Source organism: Odontesthes bonariensis, chromosome 7 (assembly GCF_027942865.1).
Source record: "Odontesthes bonariensis isolate fOdoBon6 chromosome 7, fOdoBon6.hap1, whole genome shotgun sequence".
Taxonomy (NCBI): Eukaryota; Metazoa; Chordata; class Actinopteri; order Atheriniformes; family Atherinopsidae; genus Odontesthes; species Odontesthes bonariensis.
The window spans coordinates 18,099,737-18,122,175 of NC_134512.1; the positions used below are offsets into that span (position 1 = coordinate 18,099,737).

Below are 22,439 nucleotides of genomic sequence, written 5' to 3' on the forward strand. Positions count from 1 at the left end.
TAGAAAAGGAAGCATCGCCACTATTAGAAGGGGACATGACGGTAAACGGGGAAGTATGGTTCATCCTTTGGATGTTTATTCAGGAGCTCTTTTTTATTCTTATTTTTCACTAAACTACCTCAGAGACACATCAAAGCCCTGCTTATCCTGGAACAACCCCACAACTGTTGACCACAGCATCACTCGGAAGAACTACATTGTTTTTACAGGGGAAGCGAGTGGCCTCGAGCCGTGCAAACCGTACCTGAAATGGATAGCGTTTTTTGGCCAGATATTCAGCCAGAATGTCCAACATTCGAACCATCTGGGAGAAGATTAGGACTCTGTTGCCTCTTTCGCGGAGCCTGGTCAGCAGCTTGTCCATCAGCACCAGCTTCCCGCTGCCCCTCACCAGACCCTAAAACGCGTAGCAAAAAAAAAAAAAAAAGGACAGAGCGGCCGGTGAGAACGCACATTCAAGAATATCGTTTCATATGCGAGGTAAGAGCTGGTTTTGGTTGCAGGGCGGAGACGCGCAGAGGAGATGCTGGAAGCTGCAGAGGATATACCTGCAGGTGTTCCTGTACTTCAACCTCTACGTCCTCAGGCTGTTTGATGAGGAAGCTATGGTTGCAGCACTTTTTGAGCTCCATTACAATGTTCAGGAAGCCAGAAGAGCTGCCACGCGTGCCTTTGGAAAGAGCTTTATAGTTTCTCGTTAAAATCCACCTGGAAGAGAGGGGGAGAAGAAATGAGATTTAGATAGATAGATAGATAGATAGATAGATAGATAGATAGATAGTAAAAACGCCTCCAAAAAACGGCTCGTACTTGTAAAATTGTTTCTGTTGTGCCGTCATGTCGACACGAAGGATTTGTTCCACCTTGGCGGGGAGAGACTTCTCGACGTCTTTCTTGACTCGCCTGAGCAGGAAAGGCTCGAGGACTTTGTGAAGACTCTGATAACCGTTATCACTTCCTTTCCCATGTTCGTTCTCAAAATCCTCCCAGGAATGAAACCGGCTATAAAAATATAAAAAAATAAAATCAATTGAAATGAACTGGAATACAAACTCTGCTTCTCTTCGGGACAGTTTTAAACATGTAAAGCAGGACGTACCTATCGGGCATGAGGAAGTGAAGCAGTGACCAGAGCTCTTTGAGGGAGTTCTGCAGCGGAGTGCCAGTGATGAGGAGTCTGTGGTTAGACCTGAACTCCATCAACGTTTTGTAGAGCAGGGAGTCATCGTTCTTCAGCCTGTGAGCTTCATCCACACCCAGAAACGCCCAGTTAATGTTCCCAAGGACCCCCTGGAGTCAAACGTGAAGAAACTAAGTGACTATTCTTCCTTCAACAAACCGACAGAATCAAACAAGGACAAAGGCTCGACAAGAATCCCACCTTGTCCTTGAGTAGAATCTCATAAGTGGTAAGAAGCGCATTGAAACGGATTCTCTTGGTTTGATGGTTCACCCACTCGTAGTCGCGGATCTGCGCAGAGAAGGGAAAACGACCATTCATGCTTGCGTAGCAAACCTCGGAGGTACCAAACGGGGCGGTTCCAGTCTAATTCAACCTACTGTTTTTCTGCTCATGACGTCGCCGATGTACACCACCACATTCATGTCGGGTGCCCAGGTGTCAAACTCCCTCTGCCAGGAGGTGAGCGTGGACAGAGGCACCACCACTAAAAAGGGCCCGTAGAGCTGATGCTGGTGGAACAGGTACGACAGGAAGGAGATAGTCTGGATGGTCTTCCCCAGTCCCATCTCATCAGCAAGGATAACACTATTACACCTGAGAGAGAAAGAAAAAAAAAGAAAAAATCCGGGGGGTACTTAACGATTGGTGGTTTCTGCAACTCGTTAATGTGTCTTTTTCAAATGTAGCGCCTGGTGACATTCGTTAGCACGGTACCTGCACCAGGAGTGAGCCAGCCAGTTCAACCCATCCAGCTGATAGTCTCTCAATTGAAGGATCTCGTTGCCGATGTAAGACGGCTGTTTCTTCAAGGCAACAAACCTCGGCCTTTGCTTCAAGACCTAAAGCAACAGGAGCGTTTTATTCAGTTAGGACTAGACATTTTGGATCAAAAGTTAACAGAAAATCTGCATCCCTCTTGGTTTTGACTCCGACCTTGCAGTCTTTAGAGGGGACGGTTTTGTTGGAGTTTCGGTTTGTGAAGCTGTCTATGCAGTGCTGAAACTTCTTTTTGACCAAAGCTCCGTCTTCCCAGCTGCACTCTGCATACGGCAAACCCATCCACTTGCACAGGTACTCGGGTTCATTCGAGGATGAGGTCTTGTGGCTGTGAGCTGTTTAGAGGGAAGACAAATAGCAGATTGGTGTGTTAAGAGTGTTAAGAGCACAGCAAAAGGACGTTCGAAATTCAAAAAGCTGTGGACGGATGTGTTGGATAAGACACTCACACGGGAATTCAACAGATCCTGGCATCTTTCCCGTTTTGGTTGCTGTTCGAGATAAAGTTCATTTTAGTACGACATTCATTTGTGCGTCAAACAAAACAAGACCTGCAGCAGCGAGATGACGACGTCTCACCGATGATGCGCTCCACAAACTGAAACTGTTTGTTCAAATCAGCTGTGAGCTCCTGCTGGCAGTTATGATATTCTATGTCCTCAGGAGACGCCCTCCTCAGCCTGCGAACACAGTCAGAATTTAAGGAGAGTTCCGGCGCGGCAGCGCACGAAATAAAAGCGTTGACGCAAAGCAAAAGTTCCTCACCAGGAATTCAGCTCGTCGTTTTTCCTCTTGAAGTTGTCGAGCTTCTTCAGGCCCTTGACTTTCTGTTGCGTCAGAGAATCGATGCTCTCCCACGTGTTGTGGATGTAGGACCAGCCCTTCCACTTGATCAGATACTGAGTCTCCCCCTCTTCGGTCTGAGGATCAAAGCCCTCGCTCGGGTCCCCGTTTTCCTCCACAGCGTACACAGTGGTGGAAGCTCCGATGGCTGGAAGAGCCACAGCGGTCACCTCAAAGACGGCACAGAAACTATGTCGACTAACAAGGTTGGCAAAGCAAAGAAAAGTAGATCACCTCCTTTTTTGCCGTTCCTGGTGTCGACGACTTTCTCGATGGTCTCGCTGTCGTCGTCCTGCTGCTCCTCGCCGGCATCCCCCGTCATTTCGATCAGGTCGTCGGAATCCGTTTCAAAGTCGTGTTGGTCCTCTTTATAGCTGTAACGTAACAGCAGTGCAGCGCAAGCCTCGTGTTAAAATGACTTCTGTATGCAAAATGCCTCAAGGGAACGAACACTAAAGTATACGAGATGGTACTAAGAACACCAAACATCGTGTGTCCACCTTTTGACTTTCGTGGCGCCTCTTCCTCGAGTCTGCCTCTTTGGAGTGTCTTCCTCATCGTCGTCATCGTCCTCTTCGTCGTCGTCGTCGTCGTCGTCCTCTTCATCGACTGAGGACTCCGGTTTCTTGGACTTCTTTCCTTTTTGAGACTGCTGCTTTTTGAGCATCGAAGATTTGGTCTGTGGTCTGTGAAAAAGGGAAAAAAGTAAGTCAAGCACGGAAACACAAGCGCTTACAGCAACAAGAAGACACGAACACACGCTGACGGATGGCAAACATTTTGGATGGAATTTTAACAATCAAATCAGGTCTGGAAACAGAAAAAAAGAAACCGAAAAGGGGTGGAAACGTGCCATCAAACAACAGCTCACACAACATGGAACGATTTGGGGATGACCCCCTGGGTAGCTGTCTGAGGGCCAGGCTTCGCTACACGCTTACCTTCTAGCAGGAAGTCGTCTGGATCTAACTTTTTTCTCTTCCTGCTCACTGTCTGTACTGTCGGAAGCCGCCTCCTCCTGATCTTCCTCCTCTTCATCATTTGAGTCATCATCTTTCCAGATATTTCTTTCAACAAAGAAATGCCACAAGTTCACCCTCAAAGGCCCATCACTGCTATTTCTCCTAAAAATCTTAAATTTCATTGGAAAAAAACACACACAAAAAAAAAACACTGGCCATAGGGTGCTTAGTTAATCAGTTAGGGATAAGCCACTGATCTAAACACTCAATTTTGACTTAAACGTAACACATCACCTGGCTGGCTCGCACTTACTAAGCCCATTCTGAGACAAACAGATACCCATTTATAAATAGGCTTTTTTTTTTTTTCCCATGGTAAGATTCACAGCATGAACACTGATCGGCTACAGAATGACACAGACACAAACGGCACAAAGACTACTGTATGGTTCAAGTGCCAAACAAAAATTAAAAAATTAAATAAATAAAAATTCTCATTGTCAATAGAGGTCAGTGTCTCATGACAGCAGGGCTCTCAAGTCTCCCGCATTGAGCGTGAGACACACGCATTTCAACAAGTTCACACGCTCACACGCCACACATGCCATTTCTCACGCTGAGAAATGATCAACTTCGTTGCACAGAAATTCTAATGGCCGATACTATAAACGAGTCAATGGCAGGTTACTGTGCCCTAGTACAGCTCAGAACTATAGCTCTGGTACAGCTGTCTTGATTTAGCAACCCATCGGCAAATCACAAAATAGAATTTCTCAGCCAATCAGAAAAGAGAATTTCTTGTTGCCGGGTGAGGTCTGAAATAGCTTTCAGCTGCAAGCACGCGTGCAGAAGTTGTAGACGAGCTGGAGGTGGAAGAGAACCGTCAGGATCATCAGCAGGTCATATCTTCATTTATTTGAATCTTTTATTAGTTACTATAGTTTTCCTACTCCTTGTAAAAGACCAATACCTGCCGATTAAAGTGTTCGTTGGAGTAGTAGACCTAAATATTCAGCACACACCCTTTGACATGAGCAACTTAATGAAAAATGAAAAATATGTAGGAGTGTAATTAGGCTTCCGTGGTTAATTTTTTTTTAAAGGTGACTGAGTAGATTCCCAAGGCTATCTACAATTGCCAAACTGGTATTAGTTCTGCCACACTGAAATGCTGATGCAGAGAGGGTTTTTTCCATGGTGGGGCTCAATAAAACCAAGACCAGGAACACGTTGGCTCTTAATGGAATTCTGTCATCCATCATGACTGTGAAAATGGCTGACATTGAGCCACAGTGCTTTAAATGGGAGCCCCAATATCAGTCATCAAGCATCAAAAGCTGCCACAGACACTTACAAGACATACATTTTTTTTTTTTGTTGTTAAGACTTTGCATACCTAAACCAATTCATTTTAAAATATAGCGGAATTTAGTGTAAAAGTGAAGATTTGTGATTTTGGTATAAATAAAACAATTTCTTTGTTCTTTAAGTAGCTAGTTTATGGCGATGGGATACTGCAAGGGACCAGCCCCCCCCCCCAAAAAAAAAAAAACGAAAGAAACCCAGCCGCGCACACGGCCCGGCCCCTGCCCCGCCCGAATCTCACCCCAAGCAAACTTGAAAACTTGAGAGCCCTGCATGACAGAATTAAAAAGTGCTGGAAATAATAAGGTGCTGCGACATCAAATAAATTATGAATGGAAGAATAACAGAAGAAGAACTCTTCACACGTGTCCCCATACTTACTCCTTTTTCTTAGCCCGGGAGGATTTTCTTTTGGGGCTCTCACTCTCGGAGTCGCTGCTTCCCTGTGGAAGACAGCAGCCGTTTCAGTGAACACACGAGGCGGCACTACACCACAACCGCCACTAGATGGCAAAAGCGGCTTGCTCAGAGGGAGCGAAGTCGAAGAAAGATAGTTGAGCCATGCAGTCTGTGATATTGCTCTGCTCACCCTCGAACCTCACCCATATCATCTTACCTCAGCTCCTATGTTGAGACGGGCAGGCTCCTGCCTGCTGCGGTTCGACCTCCTGACGCCGTACACATCTGGATGTTCTTCCCACATCTGCAAACAAGAGAACGGGATTCGTGGATTGCCCTGTGCACGTGCCGTTCCAATTCCATTCTACGTTTGAATATGTCTGCCCTGTGCAACGGGGCTGCTGCTGATGATTAATGGCAGCAGAAAAGCCTCCCCCCCCCCCCCATACCTCCATTGTGGAAGAGTACAGTGTCCCTCTATTCTGGGTAATGGTCATCTAGACCTTCAGCAGAAGTTTAACGTGCCATTTTGATGGCTACTGTCGATCACCTTTTACAGGATTGGGCCTAAATGTCTCTTTATGGCAGCGGGTAAAGAGACATAAACAGCTAAAGTAGCATTAAACAAGAGATTGTAAAATAATGCTCCTCTAGAGTTTTCTTTATCCAGCACCATTAGTAATTAATGATTTGCGGCAGCTACGTTGATCCTCTGTTATCCTTTGCTCTCATGAGGTCGTCTATAAAAAATCGTTTTATAACTAAGGCAGTTTTGAGCTAAAACGTTCTACTTTTATTGCAATTTATTACCCATGTCGGTATGTTCATGAACAAACTAATCTAATTGTTAAGATGCCTCGAAAACAAATTATATATATATAAATATGTCTTAAAAAAATAACTCAGACAGAGCTCAAGTCTGACAGAGTTAAATGTTGCCCTTTTCCAGAGATGGGACCAAGTCACACATGTGCAAGTCTCAAGTCTTAGCTTTCAAGTCCCAAGTAATTTTTTCTTGGGCAAGTCAAGTCAAAGTCAAGTCACCTTATTATTATTGCAATTTTACCTGCAGAATCTGATCTTAATAAAGTGAAAAGACAAGATATAAGTAACTGTCAGTAAACATCATTGGCCAATGTGTCCAACCTGTCCACCCCGTATCATATCAAGCTAACGTTAGCTAACTACCGACTAGGCTAACAGGATAATATTAGCTAATTTGACAAGCACTTACTGGTCAGAATGGATCTTTAAATGACGATCAAAGGTCGAAGTTATGCTAGATGCTTAACACTCAAGTCATTCAAGTCATCGTGTCTCAAGTCAAGTGCCGAGTCTAACTTCCAAGTCCGAGTCGAGTCTCAAGTCTTTTATTTTTTTGTCAAGTCACAAGTCATCAAAACAGCAACTCGAGTCGACTTGAGTCCCCATCTCTGCCCTTTTCTATAAAAAAGTCTTGCATGTCACACCCTCTTAATTGCATTAGGAGTCCGATTGCACAAAGTGAGTTAAGTCAATCAAGGAGGTTCAGTCCAATGACCTCTACCTTCTTCACGTCAGCCAGGAGCTCCTTCTTCTTGACTGGCTTGTCTTTGACCTCCGCGGCGTTCTGCTGCGATTTTGACTCGGCCGACTCGCACTCCGACTCGGAGCGACTCTCTGACTCCGAGGAGCTGTTCGACTCAGAGTGGCGCACTCTCCTCCGCTCACTGCCATGTTCGCTCTCTGACTGACTTCCCGACTCGGAGCGGTTGGATTCCTCTGAAGCGGAGTTGCTGCGGGAAAAAGAACGCATTACATTTTTTTTTTTTTTTTTGCTCCCAGCCCTTTCAAATTTTGCAGCCGCATATCCTGATATTTGGCCCGTAGATCAAACATCATCATGGCGAGGGTGCGTTAATGGTCGAGACACCCTCAAGCATCTTAAAATTCAAAGACGAGCGCGTGGGCTCTCCACGGGCCACAACGAAACCGCGGGCGCTTGATGGCATGAGTAATTAGTGACTCTCAGCCAACAGAAACCTCATTACATCATGGACTGCGTTTCCTCCCTCAGCTAACGAGCTTATTTCAACCCCATTCTCTCACGGGCACATATATCCTCTTACAGCCACTTTGGAGAGACAGATATCTCTCTCTCTCACACACACTCCTGTTTTCCCAAATAAATTTGCTGAAAGATGGGCCAAACCCTAAAATAACCAGCCTTTATTTTTCCACACAAAATATTGACCTTCGTTTGAGTCTTTCTTCTCTGCTAGTTGTAAGGCTATGAAATAACTATGAATAAATTAGCTTGCTCAACCTCAGAGAAATCAAGATTGAAAACACATGACCAACACATTGCAACTGTAAGTACTCTTACTCCCAGTTTAAGTGTATCAGCCTATATCCTCATTAGGCAGCAGATCAGGAAAGGCAGATCAATGACTGTGGAACGAGGCCATTCCCTTTTTAACCGCATTATCGTACGACTCCATAAACCGAGGCCCTCTTGACCCTTCATCACATGCTGGATGTTAGCTGACAGAAGCTGAATTTAGACCTCAAAAAGTTTGGGTATTGGGAGGGAAATTAAATGTGTGTGTGTGTGTGTGTGGTGGTGGTGGTGGGGGGGGGGGGGGGGGGGTTAAATCATCTTCTTGGATTTGTTTTAAGCTGCCAAGAAGGTAAGGCTGAAAGTCAAACCGCATTCAAATTAAATTTCTTAAAAGAAAAAAAAAAGTCCATACTAGACCTTCCTTAAGAGTCTGGAGGATAATAAATCAGTACTTAATGTGAATGTGAAGAAACCACAGGATCCAACGTCCCGCTTTGGATGCAGTACCTACTTTTAACACACGGGGTCTCTGGTACCTCGATCCAGGAATGAATCTGAAGGAATCGCTGCTTCAACAGAGCAGTTTTGGATGAAACGAAAGTTTGGGCCCCTAAACATTTCATAACAACAATAGAGATAATGTAATCTGTTCATCACCACTGATATTACTTTGATGCTCAAATAGACTGATTGCAGCTTTGATCAATAACCATGTCTGCATTTGCAGTTTTTCATAGGCTACCATGGGAATGAGAAGAAATATAAATCTACAGGGTCAAACTATGGAACTCCATTTATTGTTTCTTAAGTGTAAAAGTAACTCTGATAATCAGTCTGTGCAAAAACCTGCCTCTTTAATCCGACTCGGAAGTACTCGGTTCTCTCTGCTTTAAGTAAGGTCAGCAGGGGGCGGGACTGGAGAGCTCAAATTTCTATTGGCTAGTACGTTGCTATGCGAAAGTCGAGCCTATCACGACAGCGTGTGTAGGCTTTAAAGGTCCGGGCTCTTCCTGTTCCTCCTCTGTGTAGTTCTGAGCAGAGTTTTAATAGAGACAAGTGAACAAGCTGGGCACACAAAGCAAGGGCCATTTTGTGACTCTGAAGAGAATGTAAATGGCACTTTGCTGACATGCAACATTACATAAAGTCACTGGATGTTTCTGATGCTCCATCTGCTGATCTGAAGACCCACGGTGCTCATGTTTAAATGTCACATAAGTTAGGCTGCCATCACTGCAGAGGACACATTACACTCTACTCAAAATAGTAAAATGGCTGCCGTAAGATCCCACAAAAAACTACAAATGTGATGTAACCTGCTGCAGTGAACACTCAGTAAAACACTGAGGGTGTTTATCTGCATTTACTGCCTGAAATCCTTTTATCTAAATAGAAAACACAGCAGTCTAATGAATGACAGTTCTATTTACTTTAATAATGTGGCTGAGATTGAGCTTAATTTCAGAAACAGCATCAGTGTAGCAGATACAAACATTTCTTTTATATGGCTCGTCACTTCTGAGCCAGCATTCCTGCATTGTCCTGCATAACATTCAAATGATACAGTTTGGTGACAACTTTATTCGTTAGTGTACGTTTCCACTTATTTTCAGTGGGCTTTAAGACACCTGAGGACGATAAACACATACTTGGACATCAAACTGTTGTTTAATAAGAAAAATACTTTTAAATGATGTTACCAAGTTGATGCTTCCAGGCTTGCATGGCTTTAAGAAAAATAAAAAATAAAAAATCTACCTCAGAAGTAATGTAGGCTAAACGAAGCAATATTTAAACAAAAACTAATATTGTTCAGCTGCAGCGGTCACAAACATCAAGCAGGTTCAAAACAAAACCTTCAGCTAACACAGCCAGCTTCATAAAAACACAGAATAATCAGTACAAAATGTGTCACAAGTTTGTATGATAAAAAGGCACAATTTTTCCTTTGTAAAAAGCGCCATTCCTTGAGATAACATTCTTCACAAGTTAAATGAATCATTAAGTCTTAATGTTCATAAATAAACACTGTGTGCAGAGAGATGTTGAAGCTGAAACTCCATTCATAAAGCCTCATAAACCCAATGTCAAAGAATAACATTTCCCACGATAACAAAGTTAAAAATGCTCTTGCATCACGGTGTCAAGTTTCACTACCCCTGTAAAAACAGGACAACATAAGGATTTACAATGATTAATTTATTGAAGATTTAACAAAAAAATAAATAAATCTTTGAGAGCACTATTTAAATACAAGAAGAAGAAAAAAAAGAAAAGAAAAGCAAAACAAACCCGATCATCTTAAACTTTAAAACTTGGTGAAAACTTTAAGCACAGGTTCACATGTAAAGCAGAAACTGACTGAAGTCCAGCCACTTGAAAACAGACTTGAAGAAACCCCACGGGATGTCAAACATGTCAAAACATCCGAAACACTGAATACAAGTGTCCACAGGTAACAACAAGGCGAGGTGACGTTTGGGAAACACATGTTACCCAAACAACAATGTTGATTAAAAAAAAAATGGTGCATTGCAGTCCCAAATTGTAAGGCAAGGTCATGTAACATTATGGCAACTGGACATCCAACACTTTGCATCGAGTCTTTTGAGACATGACACGGGACAAATGGCCTTTCCCTGTGGTCTAACAAGTACATCTTGTGGGCAGAGATGTCTGAGCACAGGCCTGAAACCTCCGTACAGAGTGTCAGAAATGGTAGGAAAATCAGGGTGTGGCTATTAAACAAAAGCAAGGTCATTCGTGACACTGGTGAACTTCTGCAAAACGACGTCGCAAATGTAACACAATTGATCAACCATGCTCGACAGGGTAAACAATCAAACCAGAGATCAAGAGGGTAGGGGGGGGAAAAAATGAAAGGATCATACCTTGATGCATTGCTTTGGGTCGATCCTTCATCCTCTTGTTTTTTACTTTTATTCTTCATCATCGTGTTGTCGTGAAAATCTGATAAGGTGATATTTTGTCCTGGTATTTACTGTCAAAAAGTTGTGGAGCAAGCATGAACTATCATACAAGTCCCACAGGATTGCTTTTGCTCAGGTGGCAGATAAAATCCAGGCGTTGCGACACGAGTACAGAAAAAAGCATCAAATCGATGGATTTGAGGATCATTATTTGCATCGCAAGTTTAAGCAGAGCCAAGAAAAAATGACAGGTGCCATTACTATGTTAAATATCCACCGTGTCTTTCAACATAGTCTTCAGATCAAGCCGCATGCCATTAATTACAACTGCGTCATCACATGAAGCATTAGAAAAATAACATTTGCGGATGAGAAAATTCAGTCAATTATGCTTTACACAATGTAAACATATCAATTCAATATGAAGAAAGGTGCTAGTCTATACGTGAACGATTAGATTCCCGTTTGCTCTGTCGCACTTTAAATATTCACCCGACTCGGATTAAAAAAAAAAAAAAAAAAAAAAAAAAAAGCCGATAAAATAATAACGTAATAAATTACAAAAAAGAAAAGCCTTATTTAAAAAAAAAAGCTCGCAGGCCTTTTCAGTCAACATCGACTGACAGGCTCAGAGCGAGAGGCGAGCAGCAGCAGCAGCACACTAAAAATGGAGGCGCGCCATGGCTGCCAGAGCCCAGTATGGAAAACAACGACAAGCACTCCGCCAGCACAGACGGCTCCTCCAGCTCAAAAATTCAGCCCAAAAACCACACAAAACGCGTATAATACCCGTTAAAACACGTTCGCACAACAGCAGCCTTCACATTTACACGAAAATCAAGCGGTTTCGGTCGAAAAACAAGCAAGAGACACGGTCTGATTAAAGTCTATGGCACCCTTCCCAAGGCTCAGCCGCCATCTAGAGCTCCTTCCCTGCTCTGAAAGCTTTGCCTTTGATTGACGTTATTTCCATTTACCCCACACTCAGGTGATGTCTAAGTCCCACCCCTTTTATTATGTTTAAAATTACTTTTGGATAAACTTACAACTGTTTTCGACCCTAAGGGACAAGCCCCAAATTGAAATCTTTCTTCCCCACTAGTAAAGGCATTAATAGTGAAAGGCTGTAAATATATATATTTTGCACCAACTGCATCACTTCCTGCTCAGACAGGAAGAAGGACAAGTAGCAGCCATTTTAGAGAGCCTTCCAGGCTGTTCATTGGAAACCATTTGAATACTGACCAAAACCTTCTGAATGACTATTATTCACATGCTTGTGCATTAGTTCAGATTTACCAGTGAAACGGATTAAAGCAAAGGACAGCATTTTCAACCACTGCTTTCACCTTTATCTCATCATTCCAGATGATAAGTCCCTTTTTCGGAGCAACACGAAACAGAATAAAAGTCCCCGTCTATGTTAAACTATCAATCCAGCACGGAAGCTGGTGAAACTGACTCAGATGATAAGTCTTTCTCATTATTGGCCCAAAGACAATGCAAACCAGCCAAATTTGTTGCACAGATGACCTGAAAAATTTGAACCAACCTCTGTTTTTAGTACAAAAACATGAACAAAGTATTGCGCCACATATACTCGTGATTTTTCAGGAGGATCAGCTAATGAAACAAAGCCAGGGATAAAATGCGAGCACATACACTTTATTTAAAACAACATTTGAATATCAAATGTACAAAGGCGGATTTTGTGTTAACCAAAAAATTTAAAAATAAAATTTAACAGAAAATTTTCAAAGAGTCCAATATACAGCCAGAATCGGTGCTCCAGAGTCCACGTTGCGGTCAACAACAACAAAAAAAGTAAAAAATCCAAACGTCAAAGTCCAGTCAGAAAAAGGTTTCGTCAAAATTTGGCTAACTGCCAAATCGCTTTCCGTCTTCATGTTAAACAACGTTGTCTCCACTTCAGCAATATCCAGTTGAATGGGGTCTTGATAGGATAAAAAAAGAAGGAAGAATTGTAAGCCCACAGTGCAACTGAAATGAGTAAAGATTCACTGACCAGCAGTTTAAGAAGGCATGCGAAACTAGACAACAGTTTAGTTACATATGGGGATAGCGTTCAGTTGCATTAGCGAGCATCGCACAAGAGCATGTGATGCTATGAAATGTTAGCATTTGTATGAATACAAAATTGTAATAAAGACCTATTTGGCAAAACTGTTCTCACTACCTACGAATAAACTGTCGTAACGTATTGCGTCAAACTATACAGTTGGTCGGGTTTGCAACCCAATTGGGATCTAAGTCGTAGAAATCTCAGTGCAGAACTTTTATATTAATTTCTAATAAACATACTTCTCAATCATATCATAGATTGATTTATTTAAAGACTTGGCTCATGAAATATGTTAGCATCAAGTTCCACAGCAAGAATCGTAGTTCTGTCCCAAGAAAAAAAAAAAAAAAAAAAAAAAAAAAGCCTTTTGGTGTATGGAAAGGTGTGAGGTGAGTTTGAAGTAATTACCAAAAAACAGCCTTGGCTGAGGAAATGCGTTAAAAACAAAAGCAAAATAAATGCATCAACTGGCCAGCAGGGGCGAGTAGTGTAAACAATCGTACCAAAGACGCATTGTTTGGTACGAATGTGTCTTTGATTACACAACAGCAGCAATATTCGAACAAATCGCCTTGAAAACATGAAACTGGTAGGCGATCGAACGACGCTATAAACAAAATGAGTTCCTTCGCCTGAATAGATTGTGGCTACGTGAATATCCAAATACCTGACCTACTGATGGACAACACAGTAGCATCTTCTAACTATTAAAGCAGTTTTTCCGACAATGGTCATTTTCATACATCTACTTTTTAACCGTCAGAATATATCTTGTAGATCTTAAGGAGAATCTAGATCAAATCTAAACAATAACTAACAATAAATAAACTACAACAGATTTAAAGTAAAAAAAAATAATAATCAAGACTGAAAAGGCAGCAGCTTGTGAAGTGCCAATAGGAGGCAAGTTAAGGGTGTTGAGGCTCTCCATCTGCTACATTTACCTGCGCTGCTAGCCTTTAAAACTCGAGAAACAAGAAATATTCCATATAAACACGATGGGGCGAGGTTTGCTAAAAGTAAGCGTTTGTGTGTTACCCTTAATTTATCCGAATGGATCAAAGACAAATACAATCTCTAGAAACTTCTCTTTTCTAAACTTGACACTGGACTTGTGAGTAAAGACTTAGGTCAAAGAAGAGAAACTTACAGAGATGTCTTCTTTTTCTTCAGAAGTTTAAAATCTTGTCTTCAGTCTCATGTTTCCACTGTGAAAAAAAAAAAAAGGGAACAATGAATGATAAGCTCCACACAGAGATGACAAACAAAACAAATGAACTTGTTCAGCTCGTTGTTAGGATTTCTGTTCCGTTTTTAAACTGCAAGCTACCATCGATAAAGAAAGGCATCAAACAGCATTTACAACCAAACAATGACTTCAAGGTGAAAACACATTACTGTCCCTTAAACTTCCACAGTAATAAATTACAACTAAGAGGTTGTGTTCATTACAGTAAATTAAATAAAGTGAATAAAGATCAAGTCAATTTAAAGCCCCAAAACAGACCTGGCTTCAATCTAAAGAATTACTACCACAAGATTGTTTAAAATGGTCTTTCACTCAAGACCACAATTTTAACTGATTTCTTAAGCTAACAACCTTGAGCTTTTGGCATTTGTTGATCAACGCCAAATAAATATTTAATCTTAAAGATAAGGTAACACAAGGCCTTTGAAAGTATGGAAAACAATACAGTGTCCCCACGCTGGAAACTAATAATATTAATCATCAATGAGCACCATTGTTATAACAACATCAATGCATATAAGAACTTTCTCCCAGGAAAAAGGAAATATGTCTATAGTATCTCTAAACTGATGCTTGGTGCAACAAAACACCAGTTAAGGCTTCTTGGGAAACTAAATTCACACTTTTCATTTAAATAATTAATATTCCTGACTCTATGGTGTCAACTTAATGTTTCTATTGCCTTTTTTTTTTAAGGGAAAGTGTTTTGCCAACCTTAAAACTTTCTTCAGTGTCGTCTATATTTCTAAAGCTACTTCCTACACTTCAGACGAACAAGAAAAAAAATAAAAATAAAATGAAAGACCAAAGACTTCCATGTTAATGAGGTATTTGTGGAAAAATATCCATCCTTCTGCAACTTGTAGTTTGTGTTAGTCATTACTTTTAAACTGAATTGTAATAGGAAAAGATTAGAATGATGTGAAATAAAGCTTTATATATTATTACGTGTCTAAGAGATGGATTAAGTTATGGTGTGTCACACACTGGCATGCGGACGATCAAAGTTTGGGATTTTGGCCTCAGCCACCTTGTTTTCTGAGACAGGACTTCACAAACAAAGGGTTTGTTCCGATTGAGCCTCCGGACAAAACGCAGGACAGGCTTGTCAGTCATCATGATAACACCTTTAGAAAGTCATTCACTCTAAATAGGTAGATAATTAACACAATTAATATTGTGTTATATTGAAGATTTGAAATTAGCTTTCTTTTGTCAGTTATGTTAAATCTAGATTACGACAAACAGTGAAAAAAAAAAAAATACATGCCTGATATAAATCCAGGTATGCATGTTTTACATTGTTTGCCCTGGATAATTTGCATCAATGGTTTTAATTTGTGCACAGCTTTAGTGTGCAACTTCAATATCAAAGGCTTAAGTGATGAAAATAGATTTGCATAACAAGAGACTTTATGTTAAGGTCTCTGAAGTACGATGTGACGAAGCTTATAAGACATGAAACCAAACTCAATTCTCGCTAGGGGATGGTATCCCCCTGCTGTGGCTTCAGGTAGCCGAGTAGGATAAATATGCGATATTACCTGAATTAATTTGCCTTGGTTTGATTTCAGCTCTGCGAGAGCCTCTACTTTATTGTGCTTTTACTTATGTTGAAGCGAATTTCTCCCCTATTTTATGTTTCGACAAATATTTTCATTGAAACGATCCACAGATCCAAGTGCTGCCCCCCAGAGGGCAGAAGAGGAGAAACAGGTAAAGTAAAGATGACATTGCTAGGGGATATAACTCATTATGCTATTTCAAGTTCCGATAAAAGACTCTGCGCAAGTTTTTGCGTGTACAAATCAACAACAGACTTAAGGTTTTGAATGATGACAAGAGAAAATTGGCAATGGTTAACTTTTAGCTACTTGCTTGACACTGACCAGGCTCCACCGTACACTACTGTCGTGTTTGTGTGACACTGACCCGCCTCCACGGTACACTACCGTCATGTTTGTGACGCTGACCAGGCTCCACCGTACACTACTGTCATGTTTGTGACACTGACCAGGCTCCACCGTACACTACTGTCGTGTTTGTGTGACACTGACCCGCCTCCACCGTACACTACTGTCATGTTTGTGACACTGACCAGGCTCCACCGTACACTACTGTCGTGTTTGTGTGACACTGACCCGCCTCCACCATACACTACTGTCATGTTTGTGACGCTGACCCGCCTCCACCGTACACTACTGTCATGTTTGTGACGCTGACCCGCCTCCACCGTACACTACTGTCATGTTTGTGACGCTGACCCGCCTCCACCGTACACTACTGTCATGTTTGTGACGCTGACCCGCCTCCACCGTACACTACTGTCCTGTTTGTGACGCTGACCCGCCTCCACCATGCGCTACTGTCATGTTTGTGACGCTGACCCGCCTCCACCGTACACTACTGTCATGTTTGTGACGCTGACCCGCCTCCACCGTACACTACTGTCATGTTTGTGACGCTGACCCGCCTCCACCGTACACTACTGTCATGTTTGTGACGCTGACCCGCCTCCACCGTACACTACTGTCCTGTTTGTGACGCTGACCCGCCTCCACCATGCGCTACTGTCATGTTTGTGACGCTGACCCGCCTCCACCGTACACTACTGTCATGTTTGTGACGCTGACCCGCCTCCACCGTACACTACTGTCATGTTTGTGACGCTGACCCGCCTCCACCGTACACTACTGTCATGTTTGTGACGCTGACCCGCCTCCACCATGCGCTACTGTCATGTTTGTGACGCTGACCCGCTTCCACCGTACACTACTGTCATGTTTGTGACGCTGACCCGCCTCCACCATGCGCTACCGTCATGTTTGTGACGCTGACCAGGCTCCACCGTACACTACCGTCATGTTTGTGACACTGACCAGGCTCCACCGTACACTACTGTCATGTCTGTAAAGGTTGGTTGGAATGGGGAGTTGAAGTTGATGCACCATTGACGCCGTAGTCGCTCAGTAGATTTTGCAATGCTGACTTGTTACTTGAAAGCAGACACATTGATTCTGTTTCGACAGTATGATCGAGTAAAGGCAAAAAGCCTGAACAGTACAAATGCAAAAATAAAATTCAATGCAGGAAAATGGGGAGCCGAGGCAAAATGAGAAAAAAAGGGATGGTTCCTCGCCATCCACTGTGACTAGCTTGTCTCGACTTTGTGCCACACTAAATGTTTAGAAATGTTGTCTTTAATACGCTTAATGAGTACGATAAGTTTATCTTTTTTAAAAATGAGTAATAATGTTTAAACATAAAGAACAAAGTTGTTTTGCGGGTTTGCTAGCAAGAGTAAAAACCATCACAAATTTGTTAAAATATGGCAGGTTTCTGCATATAATTGAAAGCTAATTTTATCGAAATATAATAACTGGAGCTTAACTGTCTACGCACCCAACCAACTGCATGTAATAAACAATGGCAACAATTTTGAAAATTTTCTAATGATTTTCTCTTATGATTAACGTTACATTTGACATCACGTTTCATTTCAATGTGTCAAAAATACTAAAGATTAAAGGTACTTTAAGTTTTAATTTGCAAAGTACGTTTATGTATGAAAGTAATTAAATATAAACATACATTACGGTAAGGTAGTTTCAAACTAGCCAAACAATATGGGTCAACCAGCATCAGGAGCTGGTTCACTAAATAATTTATACGCACTTTGTTGCTACATCATACACTAGGGGGCAGTGCTGTCCATCCTTGAAACGGCATAATAAAGCGCAACCTTTTCATCCAACACATTTTAAGAGTTCAATGCCCAGATAACATGTAAGGAATCTTCTATCCGTTTTAAAATAGTACTTACAAGTCTCCAATGCAGCGTGAATCACTCAAGTTCTTCGGTTCACAGTGGATAAATGTTAAACCTTTAAAATAGAAAAATAATGATTCAGAAAGGGAATGAGACAACAGCACACCCTGCTGGACACATGTACATAGCAGTAACAACAAAGAAACTCTTACCGCTGCAAACTATAGCTTGGTTAAGTTAAAACAAAACATACCATTTAGATTCGTTGAGACGATTCTCTTTCTTCGCTGACGTAGTTTGCAAGACAACAAAGGGAATACCTGCGAAACACAAAACAAAATTATGCTAATTTTTCTGGTTGCAATTGAAATTTGATCTTACGTTGGCATGTTAACCAGTCATAAATAGGCTGTTCGTACTTAATACCTATCAAAGATAATTTCTGAACCATTTCGGGGCTCATTTACATATCAAGAAATTAGCAAATAAGTATCTGCATATCTAATCATGCAAATGTTTTATCTTTATGTGTCTGAGTGGCTCAAAATGCGACTAAATCTGTCTTAAACCAAGACATCCATTTGAAAATAGCTAACAGGAGATATTTTGTTATGTGCAGGCTGGGACTAATCCTTTGGATTCAAATACATAGGATAAGATTTAAATATATATATATATATTAAAAAAAAGAATACATAACATCTACTTTTAGGATATGTAGTGTTGGTCTTCAAATGTGTACGTTTCAGTAAGCTCGTCTTTGAGGCTGAGAAAAATCAAGATTATTTTTTTTTTTCTATATTTAATTATTTTACAGTGTTTAGGAAAGCATTTAGGGTTTTTTCAAATTCACATACGGGTGATGAGGATTTCTAATGTGAAAATCTTTCATTACATGTCTTACTTTAGTAATGGGACTTGAAAAAGAGATTTTATGCAAATATTCATATTACATCTCTATTCAGTACCTCAAAGGGTTAAAAGCCAACACCCTATTTTGAATTTCGACGTATATCCGAGCTTTAAAAACGTACAGAGTCTTGAATTTATATTCAAGTTAAGTCTCGTTTATGTATGGTGTCAGCAATACAAGGATTCTTGTAAGAAGTCATATTTTGTGTATTTGGACAACTTCTCACAATGTATTACATTTATTTATAAACTATACGCATTAAGCATGTAATACTTCCATAAATCCTATAACAAACTGCATTTGCATAGTCTGTGAGAAGAAAACGAATAAAACCATCTATTTTTTTAGTATTTTCTTACATTTCAATTCGGTGAAAAGTCTCAAAAAATGAATACACTGAAAATGAACAAAAATGTGTTTAAGGTTGTTGTGCTGATGTCTAACCTGCCTAAATACAACGTTGAAAAAGAGAAACATTCGCTCAGTTTTGTGGTTTTTAATCGAGTAAATTCAGACAAGGGCATTTGCCCTTTCAAGGACAAAGCAAATTTTAAATGCGTAGGTAGAAATAACTCCAAACTATTCGAGAATAAATATGCTTGTCCACACATGAACTAAGTTAACTCAAAACAGAGATACAAAACATGCAAAATCTATCAAACTAAACACAATTCTAAGCCATTTACACCCAATAAGCTGTTTTCGCTGTTCTTCGCTGACAACACACCATGGCCATTTTTACAACACTGCGCCTAACTGTCGTTCTTGCCACCATATTGCCTCGCGCGCCAGATTCATATTTTTCAGCGAATAATGTATGGTTACTTGTAAGTTCTTACCCATTTCTCCGGTCGTGTCTATCCCCCGTCGTCTGCCGCGGTCTGCGTAGCATTTGTTACCGATTTTCGGGGTTTTGCTGGGTCTTTCACCGCCATCGTTGCGCCTTTCATCCTCTCCGTTCCTCCCGCCTCGCTCCTCTGCTGCGTGTGTCCTCCTCTCCGCCTCTGCCTGAGTTGATATCCTTCAGCGGCTCTGCCCACCTTCCTCTCAACGTAAACCAAACTCCACTTCCTCTACAGCCCCATCTTGAAGTAACCTCCAATCCACTGAAACTTTTTTTTGAACGAACCGGAGCCCGTCAGACTACTCACAAAACGTTTTGATAAATTAAATAAGTGACGTTTAAACAAAATAAAGAATAGCTTGCCATGTTAGCGGTGCTCATAGAATCAAGCTAAATGTGACCTTCAGTGCTACTTGTTGATGTGATATGAGGAAACACTCTGTTTTTAGAAACAATGCCTTCTGTCCGTCCTATTAAGTCGTCCTTGGGTAGTTTATGTGTTTATTAGGTGGTAGAACAACACACATTCTGTTGTCTGGGGTCCCTTTGTGTCTCTCCAGATTATCTACAATATTTACACAAGCATAGCCTATGTATTTATTAGTGTGGTGTAACTTTTGTTGATCCATTCAGTCCTTCTCTGCACCCTTCCAGATGGTCTTGGAAAATAATGTATATTATTTTGGAGTTGCTGATACATAGTCAGCATCATGATAATAAAAATCAAATTTGTACAAATTGTGAGCAAAGTCAGTAAGTGCGTTTTGGAGTCTCATCCAAATTCTCAAGTATTTGCATGCAGTGTTCATAAAGAAAGGGATTTAGAAACCTTGTTATAATCCTTCTATGGGCCTATAGGCTCTTCCGGTATTCAGGTTTCAGATCGTGTGTGTACAGTCGTATCTGATCCAACACAGTCAGACTCAGGCTTTATGCCCTTACCACCTAAAAGTGTTGAGAAACCCGGGCAAAGACCTGCCCTCTTTAGGGGCTCAGGTGGAATCCAGACTTTTCAAAAACCTGCTTTGCACCATATCCAGGTTTATGAAAGCAGATGAAGCTGTAGACATTTGTAACATACGACCTGGATGACCTAAAACTCTCAACATAGCCAGGATGTTAGAGTGCATGTAAGCTCTATGAGGCTCATTTTTGGAAAGATATGGCTTGATTAGATTTTCCTGTTTGTGTCTGTAATGTTTTTATTTCATAACTACAAGTTCTTATTTGATATATGAACTTTAGAAATGGAATTAGAGTTGTTTCGGTGTTAAGACTTACTTCCCAAGCACAGCACAAATGCCAGATGCTTTACAGAAGCCCACCCTGCCTGTGTCAACATAATAAAATCAATGAAGTTTGGCCTATAACCAGCTGAAACAAAGTTTAAACAGTCAGTTGTCTAATGAAGGAAGAATCAAACTTGGTCAACTTTGGCTGATCAGCCAGTGCAGCCCCTGTTGGACAGTCTATGGAGCTTGTGGTATGCACTCCACCCCCACCACTAGCCAATGAGAGCCTTACACACCACCGCGCATGGGCCTTGCTGTGGAAGATTTCCTTTTAAAAGATCCCCAGCCTAGCAACAGCAATGCCATGCAGAATCATCGCAAACCCAGAGAGCACAAATGAAGGGAGCACAGCCATATATTGACTGTATGACTTGCGAGCTGGGTTTGCATGTAAGGCTGTTGAAATCCAAAACTATGCTATTAGAGACTGAGAGCTGGAGCAGTCGATGTAGAAGCACCGTCTCCCTTCTAAGATCACCACCATGATTTAAATGAAAGCAGGTTGTTAATTGTGAGGGCCTTGTAGCTTTTTCTGGTGCATGAAAGCAAGAGCTAATTTAACGAATCCTAATAGTTCCCTTTTATTCACTGTGTTCTTGATATGGTATTCTAGCTATCATTTAACCGTTGATTTAAACCAATGTGCTGTGATGTTTAGGTTACTGGTTTTTTTTGTTTGTTTTAGAAGTGCATATTCAAATAGTAGAACAGCAATCAGAGCTTTATTGGCTTCATATCTGCAATATAGTACAATTAATGTGTACACTAAGCTATATGCTCACGCAGTCGTGACACATTAGAAGCGAATGACGGAAATGTAATCATTTCTTCTCCAAAGCACAGAGGGGTGTGTCTTCAACGCACCGGAACAGGAAGGTTTGCATTCATGGGTGTTCAGTTTCACATAAAGGCGTTTCCACCGAGTGTTATCTTACCCTGCCAATGCTTATGAGATGACTCAAGAGCAGGTTTCCGTGTGTTTTATTTTCACTTTGCAAGACAAATGGCCGTGTATGCCTGTGTGGTCTCGTTGTTCAACAAACAGCTTCTGAGAGCTGAATGATCAGGTTGAACGTATAAATGCCAAACGTTGTGGGGCAAGCTTCAAAAATCAACAGCATGAAAACAGTTCTAATGTTGGCTTTTTTTTTTTTTTTAATGTACATGGTAAAGTAGGTGTGTTGAGAACCAATTTAAAGCACTGTAACACAATCACTGCCATCACAGCCTGAGCTGAATGTCGGCGCAAAGTTCAAGCCACAACTTCAGCTAAAGATTTTTATCTTTCTTTGTGAAAACCAAGTCACGTTTTGAGCGTTACAGAACCAACATACGGCTGATGCAGAGGCCCCTGATGAGTGTCCTTTTGTGCCCGTGATAATGGATGATCTTCACTTAGAGGCCTATTTAAAATCTGAACATTTCTGATATGACACAAGCTCTGTAAAAGAAACATGGGTTTGAACGACAAAGGTATTTAACATTACTGTGCATCTTGAAGGCCAGCTCT

General features: G+C 41.3%; 1 protein-coding gene across 2 annotated transcripts in view; it reads right to left on the reverse strand.

Moving 5' to 3' along the window:
* Nucleotides 1–20,660, reverse strand: part of chd2 (chromodomain helicase DNA binding protein 2) — a 28,769-nt gene extending 8,109 nt beyond the window's left edge. The window contains exons 1-22 of one of the 2 annotated variants that reach the window (XM_075469818.1): nt 19,633–20,660; nt 18,134–18,200; nt 17,935–17,995; nt 14,013–14,070; nt 10,741–12,733; nt 7,076–7,304; nt 5,747–5,833; nt 5,512–5,573; nt 3,745–3,870; nt 3,304–3,489; nt 3,038–3,177; nt 2,726–2,951; nt 2,540–2,640; nt 2,410–2,451; nt 2,117–2,295; nt 1,898–2,022; nt 1,561–1,777; nt 1,382–1,471; nt 1,100–1,290; nt 811–1,002; nt 549–708; nt 245–397 (exon numbers count right to left, since the gene is read on the reverse strand). In XM_075469818.1, the coding sequence (XP_075325933.1) occupies nt 245–397; nt 549–708; nt 811–1,002; nt 1,100–1,290; nt 1,382–1,471; nt 1,561–1,777; nt 1,898–2,022; nt 2,117–2,295; nt 2,410–2,451; nt 2,540–2,640; nt 2,726–2,951; nt 3,038–3,177; nt 3,304–3,489; nt 3,745–3,870; nt 5,512–5,573; nt 5,747–5,833; nt 7,076–7,304; nt 10,741–10,802 (2,568 nt within the window). In that variant the 5' untranslated portion in view covers nt 10,803–12,733; nt 14,013–14,070; nt 17,935–17,995; nt 18,134–18,200; nt 19,633–20,660. Of the gene's footprint in view, nt 1–244; nt 398–548; nt 709–810; nt 1,003–1,099; nt 1,291–1,381; nt 1,472–1,560; nt 1,778–1,897; nt 2,023–2,116; nt 2,296–2,409; nt 2,452–2,539; nt 2,641–2,725; nt 2,952–3,037; nt 3,178–3,303; nt 3,490–3,744; nt 3,871–5,511; nt 5,574–5,746; nt 5,834–7,075; nt 7,305–10,740; nt 12,734–14,012; nt 14,071–17,934; nt 17,996–18,133; nt 18,201–19,632 lie in introns of those variants that run through there. The other variant, XM_075469817.1, reaches the window with a different exon arrangement.
* Nucleotides 20,661–22,439: the final 1,779 nt, after the last annotated feature.